This window comes from Mustela erminea, chromosome X, assembly GCF_009829155.1.
Source record: "Mustela erminea isolate mMusErm1 chromosome X, mMusErm1.Pri, whole genome shotgun sequence".
NCBI lineage: Eukaryota > Metazoa > Chordata > Mammalia > Carnivora > Mustelidae > Mustela > Mustela erminea.
In genome coordinates, this window is record NC_045635.1 from 61798334 (window position 1) to 61814704 (window position 16371).

The 16371-nt window shown below is 44.7% G+C and overlaps 1 protein-coding gene across 2 annotated transcripts in view; it reads left to right on the forward strand.

Annotated features, from left to right (window-relative positions):
- SLC16A2 (solute carrier family 16 member 2) overlaps positions 1-15446 on the forward strand; it is a 143704-nt gene extending 128258 nt beyond the window's left edge. For both annotated transcript variants that reach the window (XM_032329597.1, XM_032329596.1), the window contains 5 exons: positions 2932-3076; positions 6657-7107; positions 8096-8239; positions 12125-12353; positions 14024-15446. In XM_032329597.1, coding sequence (XP_032185488.1) covers positions 2932-3076; positions 6657-7107; positions 8096-8239; positions 12125-12353; positions 14024-14244 — 1190 coding nt within the window. In that variant the 3' untranslated portion in view covers positions 14245-15446. The remainder of the gene's footprint in view (positions 1-2931; positions 3077-6656; positions 7108-8095; positions 8240-12124; positions 12354-14023) is intronic.
- Positions 15447-16371: the final 925 nt, after the last annotated feature.

Sequence of the window (16371 nt, forward strand, 5' to 3'; positions counted from 1 at the left end):
TCACAATTCCGGACTTCAAGCTCTATTACAAAGCTGTCATCATCAAGACAGCATGGTACTGGCACAAAAACAGACACATAGATCAATGGAACAGAATAGAGAGCCCAGAAATAGACCCTCAACTCTATGGTCAACTCATCTTCGACAAAGCAGGAAAGAATGTCCAATGGAAAAAAGACAGCCTTTTCAATAAATGGTGTTGGGAAAATTGGACAGCCACATGCAGAAAAATGAAATTGGACTATTTCCTTACACCACACACGAAAATAGACTCAAAATGGATGAAGGACCTCAATGTGCAAAAGGAATCCATCAAAATCCTTGAGGCAGCAACCTCTTCGACCTCAGCCGCAGCAACATCTTCCTAGGAACATCGCCAAAGGCAAGGGAAGCAAGGGCAAAAATGAACTATTGGGATTTCATCAAGATCAAAAGCTTTTGCACAGCAAAGGAAACAGTTAACAAAATCAAAAGACAACTGACAGAATGGGAGAAGATATTTGCAAACGACATATCAGATAAAGGGCTAATGTCCAAAATCTATAAAGAACTTAGCAAACTCAACACCCAAAGAACAAATAATTCAATCAAGAAATGGGCAGAGGACATGAACAGACATTTCTGCAAAGAAGACATCCAGATGGCCAACAGACACATGAAAAAGTGCTCCATATCACTCGGCATCAGGGAAATACAAATCAAAACCACAATGAGATATCACCTCACACCAGTCAGAATGGCTAAAATCAAAAAGTCAGGAAATGGCAGATGCTGGCGAGGATGCGGAGAAAGGGGAACCCTCCTACACTGTTGGTGGGAATGCAAGCTGGTGTAACCACTCTGGAAAACAGCATGGAGGTTCCTCAAAATGTTGAAAATAGAACTGCCCTATGACCCGGCAATTGCACTACTGGGTATTTACCCTAAAGATACAAACGTAGTGATCCAAAGGGGCACATGCACCCGAATATTTGTAGCAGCAATGTCCACAATAGCCAAACTATGGAGAGAACCTAGATGTCCATCCACTGATGAATGGATAAAGAAGATGTGGTATATATACACAATGGAATACTATGCAGCCATCAAAAGAAATGAAATCTTGCCATTTGTGACAACATGGATGGAACTAGAGCGTATCATGCTTAGCGAAATAAGTCAAGCAGAGAAAGACAGCTATCATATGATCTCCCTGATATGAGGAAGTGGTGATGCAACATGGGGGCTTAAGTGGGTAGGAGAATAATCAATGAAACAAGATGGGATTGGGAGGGAGACAAACCATAAGTGACTCTTAATCTCACAAAACAAACTTAGGGTTGCTGGGGGGAGGGGGGTTGAGAGAAGGGGGGTGGGGCTATGGACACTGGGGAGGGTATGTGCTTTGGTGAGTGCTGTGAAGTGTGTAAACCTGGCGATTCACAGACCTGTACCCCTGGGGATAAAAATATATGTTTATAAAAAATAAAAAATTAAAAAAAAGAACTTTTATAAACAGAAAAACTCTTCTTATTTGAGTTTAGAGTCCAGGATTTGCCAAACATAGGCCCTGATGAAGGATTTCAGCATGAGGGTTGCATGACCTCTTGTGAAGTGTCCTTAGAAATCTCTGGGTGGCTCCTAAATCTGCCTTGTGTCCTCATACAATTCGGGGAGTCCTTTTGTCTGTGGACTTCCCTGCTTTTTAGTCTTTATATCTTTATAGGACTGTTCCAATGGCCAACACAAGCTTTACACTAGCTCCCGAAGGCTTAATTAACTCCCATGCTCCTTGGCCCTGAAGCCAGGTAGAACATGCTTAAGACTATAAATCTGGCTTAGCATGCCTGGAAGGGCCTAAAGTGTTGGCTAGTCCAAATCTGACCCAGATTCTTGAATCCCCTGTTTTATATCTAGCATCTGCTTGCACACCTTCAATTATGGAAAGCTTCATTCATCCAAATAGAAGACATAATACAATGAACTTTGGACTAGGAATAAGAAGAGTTGGGTTTGAGTCCCAGCTCTGCCACTAACTTGCTGTGTGATCTTTGGTAAGTCCCTTCACATTTCTGGACCTGTTTCTTTATGAGTAAAACGATAGTGGAGGAATCTCTTTGTTTTAGTTTATGTTGGTTTAACTGCTGTAACGAAGGGCCCTTAAAAATTCAGTGACTTGAAGGACAAGAAGCTTGAAAGACTCCTAATTATTGGAAACAAAGTGAGGGTTGCTGGAGGGGAGGTGGGTAGGGGGATGGGGTAACTGGGTGATGGACATTAAGGAAAGCACTTTATGCAATAAGCACTGGGCATTATATGCAACTGATGAATCACTAAACTCTGTCTCTGAAACTAATAATGAATTTAAATTAAAAAAAGAAATTTATTTTTTATGCAGTGTTCAGGGAAGGTGTTCCAGATTGGAGAGGGAAATTTGCTTCATGTAGTTACCTAGGGGCCCAGACAGAACTGATGGTAGTTCTACCAGTCTTAATACATGGCTTGCAAGGTCACTTGTAGTTGTAGCTCACAGGAAAGCAGAAATCTCATGGAAGTTTCTTATGGTCCTGGACTGGAAGTAGTGTATATTACTTTAACACACATACTATTGGTCAGAATTCAGTCATATGGTCATACCAAACAGCCAAAGTAGCTGAGAAATGTTGTATACCCATGTGATGAGTAGCTAGAAGATCCCATCATAGACTTGATCTCTAAAGGTTCCCTACCCCAGCTCTGAAGTTCTAGGTGTGCTTATTAACTAAACTACTCGTTCTCATATTGCTCTGCTACAAGTGCTATGGAAGCCACCTAACCTCTCTGACCATTAGGGACTAGCAGGATGACAGTGAGGCCAATGCAATGTCCCCTGTGAAAGGCCAGAGAAGAAGAACTGAGATACCAACTGTATCACATTAAGCTAAGTTGTCTTTGTGCTTCTTTTCTCTGCAGCATGGGTAGGAGCACTCTCAATGGGCATGATCTTCTTCTGTTCACCCATTGTGAGTATATTCACTGATCGTTTGGGCTGCCGAATCACAGCAACTGCAGGGGCTGCTGTCGCTTTCATAGGCCTCCATACCAGCTCCTTTACCAGGTAAGGCTAGGAGTTGCTGGACATTTGCCCAAGGCTGAAGGTTGGCTTCATTCTGAACATCATCTAGGGACACTTCCCATTGCAGAATCCACTGTGGCCCTGTCCATGTAGGGTCCTCAAAAACCCTGCTCCTGAGAATCATTGTCCAATGAGATTCATCTAAGTAGGGTTTCCAGGACACATTGGTATACAATATCCCCAAAGAGGACTGAAGAGTTCCAAAGTGGTGGGAGAAGGCTAAACTTGTAAATTCATAAAGCTGGGCCTAACTCCAGTTTTGGCCACTAAATGGCTATGGCCAATGATGAGTACCATTCCCCTATCTGGGCCTCAGTTCCTGTATCTATAACATGAGGCAATTAGACTAGATGGTCTTTTCAGTTATCTTCCAGCTCTGCCATTCTATTCCCCTTCAATATGCCACACAACTCATGACCTCGCTTGCCTTCCTAGGAATGAGCTTCTGGAGTGAATCCATGTGAAACACCTACCTTATAGGATTCCTGAGGGAATCTTATATTGAAAAAAGAAGTCAGCTGAACCCAAGGCCATTTAGCATTTCTGGATCCTTTCCAGATATTTCTGGCTGCCAATGTATGGATAATTTGGGAAAGAAAAAAAATCATGTCTTGGGAATGAGAAGGGATATTTAGCAGCATCCCCCACTGGGGCTCCAGACCTGGCACCCAGCTACCCAGCTAGGCCTAGGCTAACCTCAAACTCTGGTCCAGTTGGTCCTACTTTCAAAACTTGGTAGTTTCAGGCAAGAAGCAGGTTATAAATTCATTCTCTGGTTTCTTTCTGCCAACACTGAAGTATGTCTGCAGAGAGAGAGAGATATAAAAACCCCCCACCATGGCCTGAGGAAGATGAAGAAGTCTGTTGACTTTCTGCCAAAGACACTTTGGAAGTTTTTATACCTCCCACTTCCAATCTGTCTGGGCTGGTGTATGAGAATGCTGGCCTAGAGACATGGCTAACTTGTCAGGGACTTGCTTTCTGATCTTGGCTCACCAGAGAAGGACTATGGTTATACTCTATAGGCTTATGTTTCCACTAACAGTGGAGAATGATAACTGGGTTCTGCCACAATTGGGCCCTGTGATAACTGGGTTCTGCCACAATTGGGCCAGCTTTCTTTATGACTTGAGTATTTCTGGCTACCCAGCCTACCCTCCAGCAGAGCTTGGATATGGCCTACAATGATTTATTGGCTTGGTCCCATCCAACTGGGACAGTGGAGGGGAAAACCATGCCCTGCTTAGAATGTGCTCAACCTTCCTATGGCAGCAACCCCTCTCCCTACCCTTTCAGGATCCCTTTGGTGGTTGGCCTCATTTGCTCTAAGCAAGCTGGTGACTGGTCCCTTGAGGGAAGGAGCTAGGCCTCAAAAGTGGATCCAGTCTCAGCACTACACAGCAGAGCCCTATTTTTTAATGCTGAGCAGAGCAAAGTATAAACAAATTAGCAACATACGGATCCCATTTCTCTTCCAGTACACATCAGTTCAGTTACAGAAGGGGAAGGAGCTCAGATGTATTTTTTTCTGGCACTCTTCTTTAGGCACAGTGGAGTAGGTGTTCTGTTCTCCAGCCCCTAAACCCTTCCCTACCCCTTTTGCCTTTTCTGTAAGAACAACTTTAAAGCCAAGAAACTTTCTGGATGGCTTCATGTCCAGTGAAAAAATGGTTCTGCTTGTGGCTAGAGCTATAAGTCATCCTTTTTGTTTTCTGAATCAGGGGTCTGAGTTCCTTTAGATGGCATGAGATGGAACAGAATGTAGGCAGGGCTGGGGAAGCCATGGCAAGCATATGCAGGGGCTTCCTGTCTTGAGGCCCCACCAGAAATAATCTACCACACAGCACCCTGAATTAAATCTCATGCTTTGCCCCCACTAGACCTCTCCTTGAAGGTCTCCCTTAGACCTTCCTAACTCCTCTCCCTAGACAAGGTCCCCAGACCAGGCCAATCCCAAAAAATCTGACAGAAGAGGAGCAGTGGCTTAACTATGTGATCTAAGTGGAGGCAACCCTTTTAAAACTAAAGCTTTTTCTCATATCCAGTGACTGTAAGCAGATGAAAAGCAATCTTGCCATTTGTAACAATACTGACTGAGCTAGAAAGTATTATGCTAAGTGAGAGAAAGTCATAGAAAGTCAGTCAGAGAAAGAAAAATACTATATGAGTTCAGTCATATGTCAAATTTAAGAAACAAAACAGATAAATATGGGGGGGGAGAGAGAGGCAAATCATAAAACAGACTCTTAACTATGGAGAATAAACTGATTATTACCAGAGAAGTGGGTTGGGGGATTGGTTAAATGAGTGATGGGGATTAAGGAGTATGCTTGCTGGGATGAGCACCAGGTATTGTATGGCAATGTTGAATCACTGTATTGTACACCTGTAACTAATATTATACTGTATGTTAACTAACTGGAATTTAAATAAACACTTAAATAAAAATAAAGAAAAGGTGATATAGTTGTCTTAGAATTATGAGTGCTAACACCACATCATCTCTATAGCAGAGGCCTAATCCTTTTCTGTATGACGACTGGGTCCATCTATGGAGAGCAACTGCCTGACCATGGAGTGTATTAGTTAATTAAGTGGTCAGATAAGAACTATTGCAAAATACATGGAAGCTTCAAGAAGAAAACAAAATTCTTCACTAGGTTGTGCCAATATTTTCGAAGGGCAGTTGGCTGGCCAAGCTGACCTTCCCATGGCCTTTTCTCTTTTGACACTTTGCCTCCTGTTACAGAGGCTTATGGCCACAGAAGAACTTGAGAGTTTTAAGCCAGAACCTGTCTTACTTTGCCAAACCCACAATTTCTTTGAGGCTCCACCTCCCATCAAGCAGCCAGGCTACTCTGGGAGGCTAAGCCATAACATGTCCAGCAACAGGAACTAGGCTCTGGGAAGTTAAAGGGAATCCTTACTTCAGATCCCCAGGGAGATAGATCATCTAAGATCTGGAGGAAAAGGGTATCCAGAACTTGAATAGGGCTGGGGATGAGGTTTCTTGGGAAACTACCAGCCATTTTCTGAAATATGAATGGCCCTGAGCATAGAGAAAGATAGTAGAGTTCCATGGAGGATCTTGACCTTCGAAGATCTTTGCTCCTTGCAGACCTTTGTTATTACTTGGGATAAAGCTTTGGCTACCAGCCTACCCATGGTGTCTAGGTGAGCAGTTGGGTGAAACTTTTCTAAGACCCTGACGTACTCCTTGTAGCCTCTTCTCTAGCCATTGCATAGGTTGGTTCTGGCATTCTTTTGAACAATTCTCTTTGATGGGGTACTATGATTCAAACTAATGTCATGCAGAACTAGAGTCAAGTGCAAGCTTTGTTGATCCCCAGCTATGCTACATTGGGTAGATTACTTCTCTGAGTCTCTGTTCCCTCCTCTGCAAAATAGGGATAAGAAAGTCCTGTTCTTTGTTCTGAGGGTCAGTGGTAAGTGGGGTTGTGGGTTGATGGTGGGGTTATGCAGGTCTCAGGAGGGTGATGGGAGAGGGCAGATGGATTGCTGGTCAGGCTGCTGAGAATAGCTCTTGGTGTTTCTCCCACAGCTCACTAAGCCTGCGTTATTTCACCTATGGGATTCTCTTTGGTTGTGGCTGTTCCTTCGCCTTTCAGCCATCTCTCGTCATCCTGGGCCACTACTTCCAACGCCGCCTGGGTCTGGCCAATGGTGTGGTGTCTGCTGGGAGTAGCGTCTTCTCCATATCATTTCCTCTTCTCATCAAAACACTGGGGGCTAAGATCAAGCTCGCCCAAACCTTCCAGGTGCTGAGTACCTTCATGTTTATTCTTACACTGCTTTCGCTCACCTACCGGCCACTCCTACCCAGTTCCCAGGACACCCCAAACAAGAGAGGTGTCCGCACCCTGTGCCAACGCATTCTGTCTCAGCTTAGAAAGTATTTCAACATGCGAGTATTCCGCCAACGTACTTACCGCATCTGGGCCTTCGGGATTGCTGCTGCTGCCCTTGGTTACTTCGTTCCGTATGTACACCTGGTAAGGAATACTAGGGTGGACGCACCTTGCCTCCAAGAAGCTGCCTTTAGCCTTCCTGAGGTCCAGAAGGTAGGGATGGAAGACTATGAAAGGACAGAGCTGGGACATTTGGCAAAAGAGACCAAACAGTGTTTGAAGAGATCCAGAACGGGAAAGAACAGAGGGAAGACCTCCATGGAAAAAGGGTAGAGTCCCTTAGGAGAAAGCCCATGCTTTATCAATAGGGCTTCCCCCAACTGATAAATCTAGATAGGTTTTCAGGAGAAGATAAGCATCATTGGGGTAGAAGACTGGCCTAGATGACCCAAGGATACGGTTTCCTAAGAGTGTGTTCTATGGAATGCTGGTCTTGGTGGTCAAATGATTTGTTCAAGAAACAACATATAATCAATCTTTCTAGCTTCATATTGTTGCAGTCTTTTAAACGAACCAAAAATCCAGCAGTAAAAGAAATCCATTTAGCTTTGTTTAACCATTCTCCACCCAAATTCTACTGCCACAGAACTGTCAGTTGTAGTTCCAGTAATTATCTTCCATAGACTTCATGTTTCTTAAAACACACTTCTGGAAGCATTATGTGAGTTGGTGGATCTTCTCCCCTAATGACCTGCTGTTGCCTCAGGCTATCAGTTCTGGGTCAGGGAATGGGGAGGTTTGTGGGGAGCCCTTGAATTTTCTTAGTTGTTAAGGCTGTATGTAGTCTGACCTGCCAGGATTTGTAAAAGGCTTAGAGATACCCACTCCCCTCAGCTATTTCTCAGAAGCCCAGAATCCAAAGATCCAAGGCATATGAAGCCTTTTAAGCAATTAGAAGCAGCCAGAAAGCTCATTCTGGAGCTGTGGCTAAAAAGGAGGGGGTTGTAGGGGAGGGAGCTCTTTCCTTGGTTCAGGAAAGTAAGCCATAGAGGGTTTTGGAAATGTAAACAGTTAACTGGTCAACTCCTTTTCTTCCTCCTGTTCCTGGGGGTCCTGGTGCTCTGCTTCTCAGATGAAGTATGTCGAGGAGGAGTTCTTGGAAATCAAGCAGACCTGGGTGCTCTTGGTGTGTATTGGGGCTACCTCAGGCCTTGGGCGTCTTGTGTCAGGCCGTGTCAGTGACTCCATTCCTGGACTTAAGAAGATCTACTTGCAGGTGAGTGTGACCACCCTTCCCTCACCCTAGTGGTATGGGAGGAATAGCCTACCACAGATGCTAGGTAACCCCCAGCCTTTGGGATAGACTGGTAGGCTGTGTCATTACTGTGCCCTGGGCCCCGGCTTTGACATGAGCTTGTTCTTCAACATGAGAAAGTCAATCAAATTCTCTGAGCCTCAGTTTCCCTTGATTTCAACTGAAGACAGTCATCCTTGTTCTTCCTCCTTCATCAAGATGGACTGAGGATCCAGTGACATTAGTGTGTAAATGGAACCTCTAAGAACACTTTCAAAGAAAGCATTTATTAATAATGGCTCTTTCATCCAGAATAGGGAAACTGAGGCCAGGAGTTAGGTGTTGTCCGCATTGAGGACTTATCTCCTTGCTCCCCCATACTCACTTGGAAGGCCTTGGGCATCTGTAGTATTCTGTGTCCAAGTGTTTAAGTCCAGATCAAGTCATTCACTTCTTGTATACTTCCATAGCTACTTGTACCAGGCATTGGCTCTCAAATTCTAGCTTCCTGATGGACACCAAAAAAAGTGCCAGAAAATACAACCTTATTTCCCCTCTATGGGCCTCACTTTCCTCATTTGTGTAATAAGAATAGTTCTTGCTTTTCCTATCTCACTTCACAGGTGAGGATCAAAATGCCTCATATTGTGGGCAGTAGCCACCTGGATGCTAGAAAGGCCACTTTCTGTGTGAACTATGCTCTGGTCTGGCTTGAGACTACTGTTCAAATTGTCTGTCTTTGTCTGCCTGGCAGCAGTATTGCCTTTCTGACCTTGTTCATGCTTTTCGCTCCTGCAGCTGGTTTTACCAGAAGGTACATGAATGTAGCACACTGGGAAGGGAAATAGCAGCCCCTCAAAACATGTGGTCACAAATAATCCATTAAAAAGTTGGTTGAGTTCTGACTCTTCTGGTAAATCCCTAAAAGCACTTCCAAGAGGCCCTGATAGGGGCACTGACATAGTAGGGATTTCTCTGTCTTCTGACAGCCCCAAGTGTTTTCCTAAACACTCTCAGATGTCTCAGACAAGAATATGATTAAAGTTTTCTGTTGTGTTTAACTCTGTGTTAAATTTGCAAAAGGGTGCCCTATGGTTCATCTAGTCCAACTTCTCATTATACAGAAAATGAGGAAAAGACTCATACAGAGAGTCATGGCAAAGTTGAATTCATATGTAGCACTTTTCTTATATTCCACTTTACTCTAAGTGATGGATGGCAGAGCTTATGTCCCAGAGATAAGTGATTTGACCAGAGTCAACTCAAAGACTGATTGAGGTAAACCAGTTATGAAATTCTGAATTCCTGGGCAAATATCAGCAAGCGCCTTATCTGAGTAGCTTTTTGCATAGGAGAATGTGTGGCTTTTTCAGCCTCTTCCATATGCCAGCCGTGTTGGTCTTGCCTGTCATTATCAGCTGCTCCAAGATGTTAACAGTGCTGGAAATCAGGGTAAGCTAGCAATTGGCCGGGACTTAATCTTGAGGAAAACCTGCCTAGCCATATAGCTCATTTCTCACCACAGTCCCTAGGAGAGAAATAGGGCCTGAGCAGCTTTTGCTTTCTATTGTGCAGAGGGAGTTCCAAGGGAGGTAGAGGCGTCAAATAGTCAGAAGCAGATCTAGACTTAGGACCCAGTGCTTCTGCTGACCACTTCCCCTACCCACCCAACACTTTCTCTCCCCTTTTCCAGTCTTACTTGACCCAGTTTTACCACTTAGAGTAATATGAAATAATCTTAGAATGTTATAGCTAAAATATATCTTTACCAATTGTAGTCCAACTCCCTCATTTTACAAATTGAGGAACTGAGGCCTAGAAAGGGTAAGCGACTTGTCCAAACTCATCTTGCTAGCAAATGTCTCAGGCAGAGAGCACAAGACATGGATAAACTTCTTTTTCTTGAGCTACTCAAGATACTCCATCACAGGAATTTGCCTCACTTTCTTCCTGGGTCAGAGGCAGGAGTATAGACCCGGGGAAAGAAAGGAGTGTAGACAACTTCAGATTCTGTAGAGATGTCCACTAGACCCTATGATTCCCACTGTGGGCAAAGACAGACACGTATCTGGTGTCAAGCCCCTGGACAGACTGTTAGAAAGAAATGACATCCTGCAGGACAACCTCACTTCTGGCCAATTTTTGAGGTCTAATTCTCAGTTAAAAGAGGGATTTTAATTTCTAAACTTGGCAAGGCCTCATGGAGGATGTTAACTGGCAGCTAGATAATTTGAGATGACCAAAATCAGTTAATGGGGTCCTTTGTATTGTATAATGGTATTAACTTTTAACTGCCATACCATTATGGCTTGGTTGATAGGTGGGTCTGATTTTATCTTAGAGTTATGCGTGAATCTCCTAGAGTTGAAGCTGGGATATCAGGGTCCTTATTCCTAGATTCCACCTAGGTATCCCAAAACAGCCTAGACAAAGTTCAAAAATCTTCCAACAAAGAGATTTCCTCAAATGGCACAACCAGGACATTTCTTGTCCTCTCTAAAAACCAACTGATCGACCTAGCAAACCCACTGCCAGTACAGCACAGAAAATCTTCAGGGCTTGAAACAGCCTTGACCCTCCTATCCCATCCATGTGGCGATGTGGTGATTTATCCTTACTGGGTAAGTTTGCCTGTTTGTGTAAAGGATTAGAAAATCCTGGGTCCTGCCAAGGACTTGGTAAACAGATTAGGTCTTAGTCCTGAGCCTGGAATGACCTGGCTGTGCTGACTAGAGTGGGTGGGAAGAAGGCAGTTTATTTCTCTGCTTATAGCCTAGGTCTTCAGTCTGGCTCACTGATACAGGTTGCAGAGGCCCTTAATCAAAAGACCAGCTGTTTCCAGTTGCTTTTCTCTCTGTTGAATGGGAAAAACTAGCCTCTGGAAAAGCAGTTTCTTTGTTTTGGAGTCAATTTGTTCAGTTCAAAGAAAGTCCAGTGGCTAGTCAATGCCCCTGAGCCGGCTTCAGGCTCCCTAAAACCCCTCTTAGTGTCTTGGTTCTCCTTAAAGTTCCCTTTGTTGCCCTTTGCATGGTGCCCGGCAAAGTCCAGAGGACCACACAGCCATGCTCTCTGAGATGGTGCTGTGTCCCATATCTAAATCATAAGGAACCTGGGTGAATCTCCTGGTGGTTTCCCTCATGACAAGGTGTTTTCTAAAAGCAGCCACCCACATTAATGGGCACTGGGTCCTTTCTCATTTGAGGAAGCTGTGACTTCCATTCATGCCCCTATCTAATCATCATTCAAGTTATCTTTACTTCCTTCCCTTCCTCTTCCCATATCTTACTTGGATCTGAGAACACCAGCATGGTCTGATTCCAGACCCTGAAGCCTGGGGCAGCCAAATGCAAGATCAGAACAACAGCAATCTCCTTTAGCTTAGGGTCCAGTGAAAAGATAACTTCTTAAGGACAGGGGCCATGTCCCCTAACTTTTTAAAAAAGTCTTGATGGACTCACAGTTAAACAGGAGCTCTCTTAAAAACCTTGAATTGGCTCAGTGGGTTGGGCCGCTGCCTTCGGCTCGGGTCATGGTCTCGGGGTCCTGGGATCGAGTCCCGCATCGGGCTCTCTGCTCAGCGGAGAGCCTGCTTCCCTCTCTCTCTCTCTCTCTGCCTGCCTCTCTGCCTACTTGTGATCTCTCTCTGTCAAATAAATAAATAAAATCTTTAAAAAAAAAAAAACCTTGAATCTTTCAGTGCAGGACTTAGAAGAGGCCTAAGTAAATATTTAACCTAATGCTGTCTCTGTTGATAGCCCCCGTCCCAATTTATAGATGGTAGAAATGAAACCCTAAGAAAGGGGATATGATTTGTTATGTGGTCTTGACTGATAAGCACAACATGACCTAAGGCCCTTGCTCCTCTAGGTCATCTCCTTCCTGCTGCTGGGCCTGATGTCCATGATGATTCCCCTGTGCCGGGGCTTCGGGGGCCTCGTCGTTGTCTGCCTCTTCCTGGGCCTGTGTGATGGTTTCTTCATCACCATCATGGCCCCCATCGCATTTGAGCTGGTGGGCCCAATGCAGGCCTCACAGGCAATTGGCTACCTCCTTGGCATGATGGCCCTGCCGATGATTGCTGGGCCCCCCATTGCAGGTGAGGCTGATATTACAGGGAGGGCATGTGTGGGGGAGTCCTGTGTTCCCTAGGCCCTAGCAATCCTGAGCACCTCTGCTTGAAGTCCCTTTTACTCTTATTCTCTATTTACGCAGCCTTGTTAGAGTGCATGAAACCCCTTATCACTATTGGTGGAAGAGGCCAAGTACAGTATATGTGCATGGACTCATTTTTTGGGAATGGGCTTTTCATGGCTCTCTAATTATTTCAGTGAGGTTTTATTTTAGACAGCCTGGCTGATTCCAAGATGGTAGAGAGAGAAATTAGTTTGGCCTTCTTGATTATTCTATTGGTCCAGTATCTTCTCTTTCCCTCTCTTTATAGGAAAATAATTATTTGCAAGTAGTTGGGCAGGAAGAGAAGAGAAAGTGGACCCCGGCTTTATTTAGGTTTAGAAACCTGCCCCTCCTTCTCTATTGGCTTCTGAACTGAGCCCGTAGAAGAGATTCGGGTAAAGACAAGGACTGAGCCAGTGAGGTTTACTTTCAGCAGGCAGCAGGCCGAAGTGTTGGCTTGCAGTCTTTCAATACTCCCAGTTTCCTTCTCCACTCTCCAAGAAGGGCATTGTTCATACCCCAGGGAACATAGGAAACAAGGAAAAAAACAATGAAAAGAGAATTCCATTTCTTTTCTTTAGGATTTATTGCAAATTCTGATTCAGGGACTAGCATCTCTAGGCTGGCCAATTGGGCTAACTCAACAAATATCCCTTGAACACCAGTTCTGCATAAGGCGTTGTAAGGGCATATCATGCTGTTTGACAGTGACAAAAGCTTTCACCCAGCCCCTTGTGCAACAGCCACACTGCTCACTGGGAGAAGGGAGCCTCTGCCCAGCCTCTGATCCCAGAGATGGATCCCAGAATCCACATCTCTTTCTATTCTGCTTACTGTCTAAGCAGTTCAAGGGTTTACTTGCCTTTCCTCAGTAGTATTTCTGGGCTCATGTTTCCTAAGAGGTACCCCACATTGGCTTCTGAAGGCAAGCAGGGGAGTCCCTGCATAACATGACAACTGTATTCATAGTATTGGCAACTTATAGGAACCCAGAAGGGCCAACAATATCAGTAACTGGGATGAAGAATGGAGATATATATATATATATATATATATATATATATATATATATATATATGGCCTTCTCAGGGTAAATGGGAACTTCAGAGGAAGGGCATTTCAGAGAAAAAAAAAAGGAACTTAGCTGAACTGTTCCATAAGAACACTCTACTATGGATCAAGATAAGGCTTGGCCATTTTTTGTGGAACTCTTTTAAACTAGATTCCCTCCTAACTCCATACCTAAGAGTGACTAGAAGTTAAGCCATAGCTTCATGGGAGTAAAAAATGGAGAACTTTAAGAGAAACTTCATTAGCCCCTTTCATAATAAGCATTAACCTCAAGGGCCTGCAGCCCCATTACCTCAGGGAGGAGCCACCTGACTTTGTAACAGAGGTTTTATTCATTCATTCATTCATTCATTCATTCATTCATTTATTTTCATTAGGAATGTTTAAATTGAGGGGAGATTAGGGTCAAGGTAGTGCAGGCCAAGGTTCTCTGGATAGGCATTGTTTCGGCCCCTGAAATAGAAAGCACCTTTGGGCAGGAGGGTAAAGCTGAACTTGACATGTCTTTCTTGACTATTTCAGGCCTCCTCCGCAACTGTTTCGGGGACTACCATGTGGCCTTCTACTTTGCTGGTGTGCCCCCCATCATTGGGGCTATAATCCTCTTCTTCGTACCTCTGATGCATCAAAGGATGTTCAAGAAAGAGCAAAGGGATTCCAGCAAGGATAAGATGTTGGTCCCTGATGCAGACCCCAATGGGGAGCTGCTGCCAGGTTCCCCTGTCCCTGAGGAACCAATCTAATGCATTTTCCTTGCCATTGTGTACTCCTCCACAACCTTTTCCCTTCCCCACCCTGCTCAGCATTTACATTTTTGCCATCAGCACACTTGTTCTCAAACATGCACACATAGCAGTTCAGCCACCTGACCAGCCCCTTGGAGCCAAAGCTCCTGTTAAACTCATTAACCAAATTCTCCCTGTGAATGCCTTTAAACCTTTCAGGGTCCTTCTCTCAGGATCTAGGAAAGTGTGGGATCCCCCTGGCCTTTGGAACATCTCCATATACTTTCTATACTTTCTGATACCTGGAGATGGTACCTCCTGGTTCCAACTTGCTAGTCACCCACTAAAAGCAACTTCCAAAGGTGCTACTGTGTCCCTAGGAGCCCTGTGGGAAGACCCAAGCCTCTGTATGCTCAGGAGTTCCTTGCCATCTGTCCTTGGAAGCCATTGGTAAGGGGGCAGAGAAAGAGCAGAGAGGTAAAACCAGACAAGGAGACTTGCTTAGTCTCAGAGTCTCTGAGGGCTGTGGCTTTCCAAGAACTGTGAGTGACATCACTTTACAAGTGTACAAATAAGTCTCCCCACCATATAGTTGGTTAACAGTCAGCTTCCTTCTTCCCTTCTCCATTTTTTCCCTTAACTGCTTCCTCTCTTTTCTCTTCCACCTCTACTTCTTTTTATGATTGTCATAGATGCATGGGTGCTTAAAGACAGAATGGACCTAGAGCTTGGGCCAATTAGCCTCATCTTGGCCTAGCCCACCCCTAAATTGATTATCAATTCCACTCATCTCAGGCTGAGCCACATCTCAATTTTTGGCTCAAGCTGCTATAATTACAAACTGGAAGAGTCAAATATCACATAGGGAAGGGACCTTAAACACCATAAAGTTCCACTTACTGCTTTTTACAGATTTCCCAGGCCAGTGTATTAACCTTCCAGCTCCCCATCTGTATATTCACCTGTCAAAATGTGAAGAAATTCTTTTCATCTCAGCAGGAAGAGGAGGACTGATGATGGGGAGGGTGTGGTTGGGGGAGGGGCAATAGTTTTTGACCTGGCAAAGGACCAACTCCTCCATCTTTCTTTAGTCATGATAGGTTAATATTTCCACCTGGGTCAGGGTGGGAAAGGGGCTGTTTTAGGGAAAATCCCATTCCCAACCTGGATCCCCAAAAGGCAGAGGCAGCAACTACAGGTAGGATTTAACAATTTCTTTTAAGAAGAGGAAACCATCTTAACTTTACCCCAATATGGCTCCCAAACTGGGCATCCTGAGCCACTCTGTTTAGTGGGCATTAAAGGTACCAGGAAAGGTAAGCTCTGGACCATTCCTAATACTTCTGAAATAGGTGCCAGATGCTTCCGTATGCTCAGATTCTGAGCAACACTCTTGCTGAAGAGCATTCCCAGCCAGACTATGTCCACGCTAGCACAACTCACCTCCTTAGGAGCTCAGCCTCTCTCCTTACTTGCCCTCCTTGTGTTTCTTTCTCCATAATCTGGGCCTTTGACTGTTGTGCTATTACCCTAATCTTTCATCACCTTCTTGCCAGGCATCATCGGCTGTTACCTGGAGCTAACAGTTACTTGCCACCCTAAGCATGGCCCATCCAAAGCCAGAAGGATGAGGTTGCCTGTGAGGGGATCCAAAGAAGACAGTGGTCCCTAACCATGGCATTTTCCGTTACAAACAGGCAGCTGGGGCATGGTTGGCCTATGATGGCTTCATTTAAGGCCAAAGTCCTGCGCCCCCTCTATTGGTCCTAGTCCAGGTTTTATCAACTTCCCAAAGGAAAACCCACTGGCTCTTAGCCCTGTGGGTAGGAAGGGGCCTAATTACTATCCTCCTGGCTCAAATAGCAGTGGTGCAGGAGAAGCTGAACCCCAGGAGCCTTATAATTCCAAGGAGAGATCATTGAAAATGTTGGAGCAACAAAGCCCATGTGCCCATTCTTCTTACCTCTCCCTGACACCAAGTCATTGGAGGGCAGTTCTGCAGGGTCTCCTTTGTTGTTCAAGGTGAAGAAGGCTCTTACAAATTAGGCTGCCAACCATTTCTCTCCAGATGAAGGAAAGACATTCACAGGACCCAAATCTGCTCTATCAGTTGTCACATAACATAGTGGGGTGTCAGTTTATTTC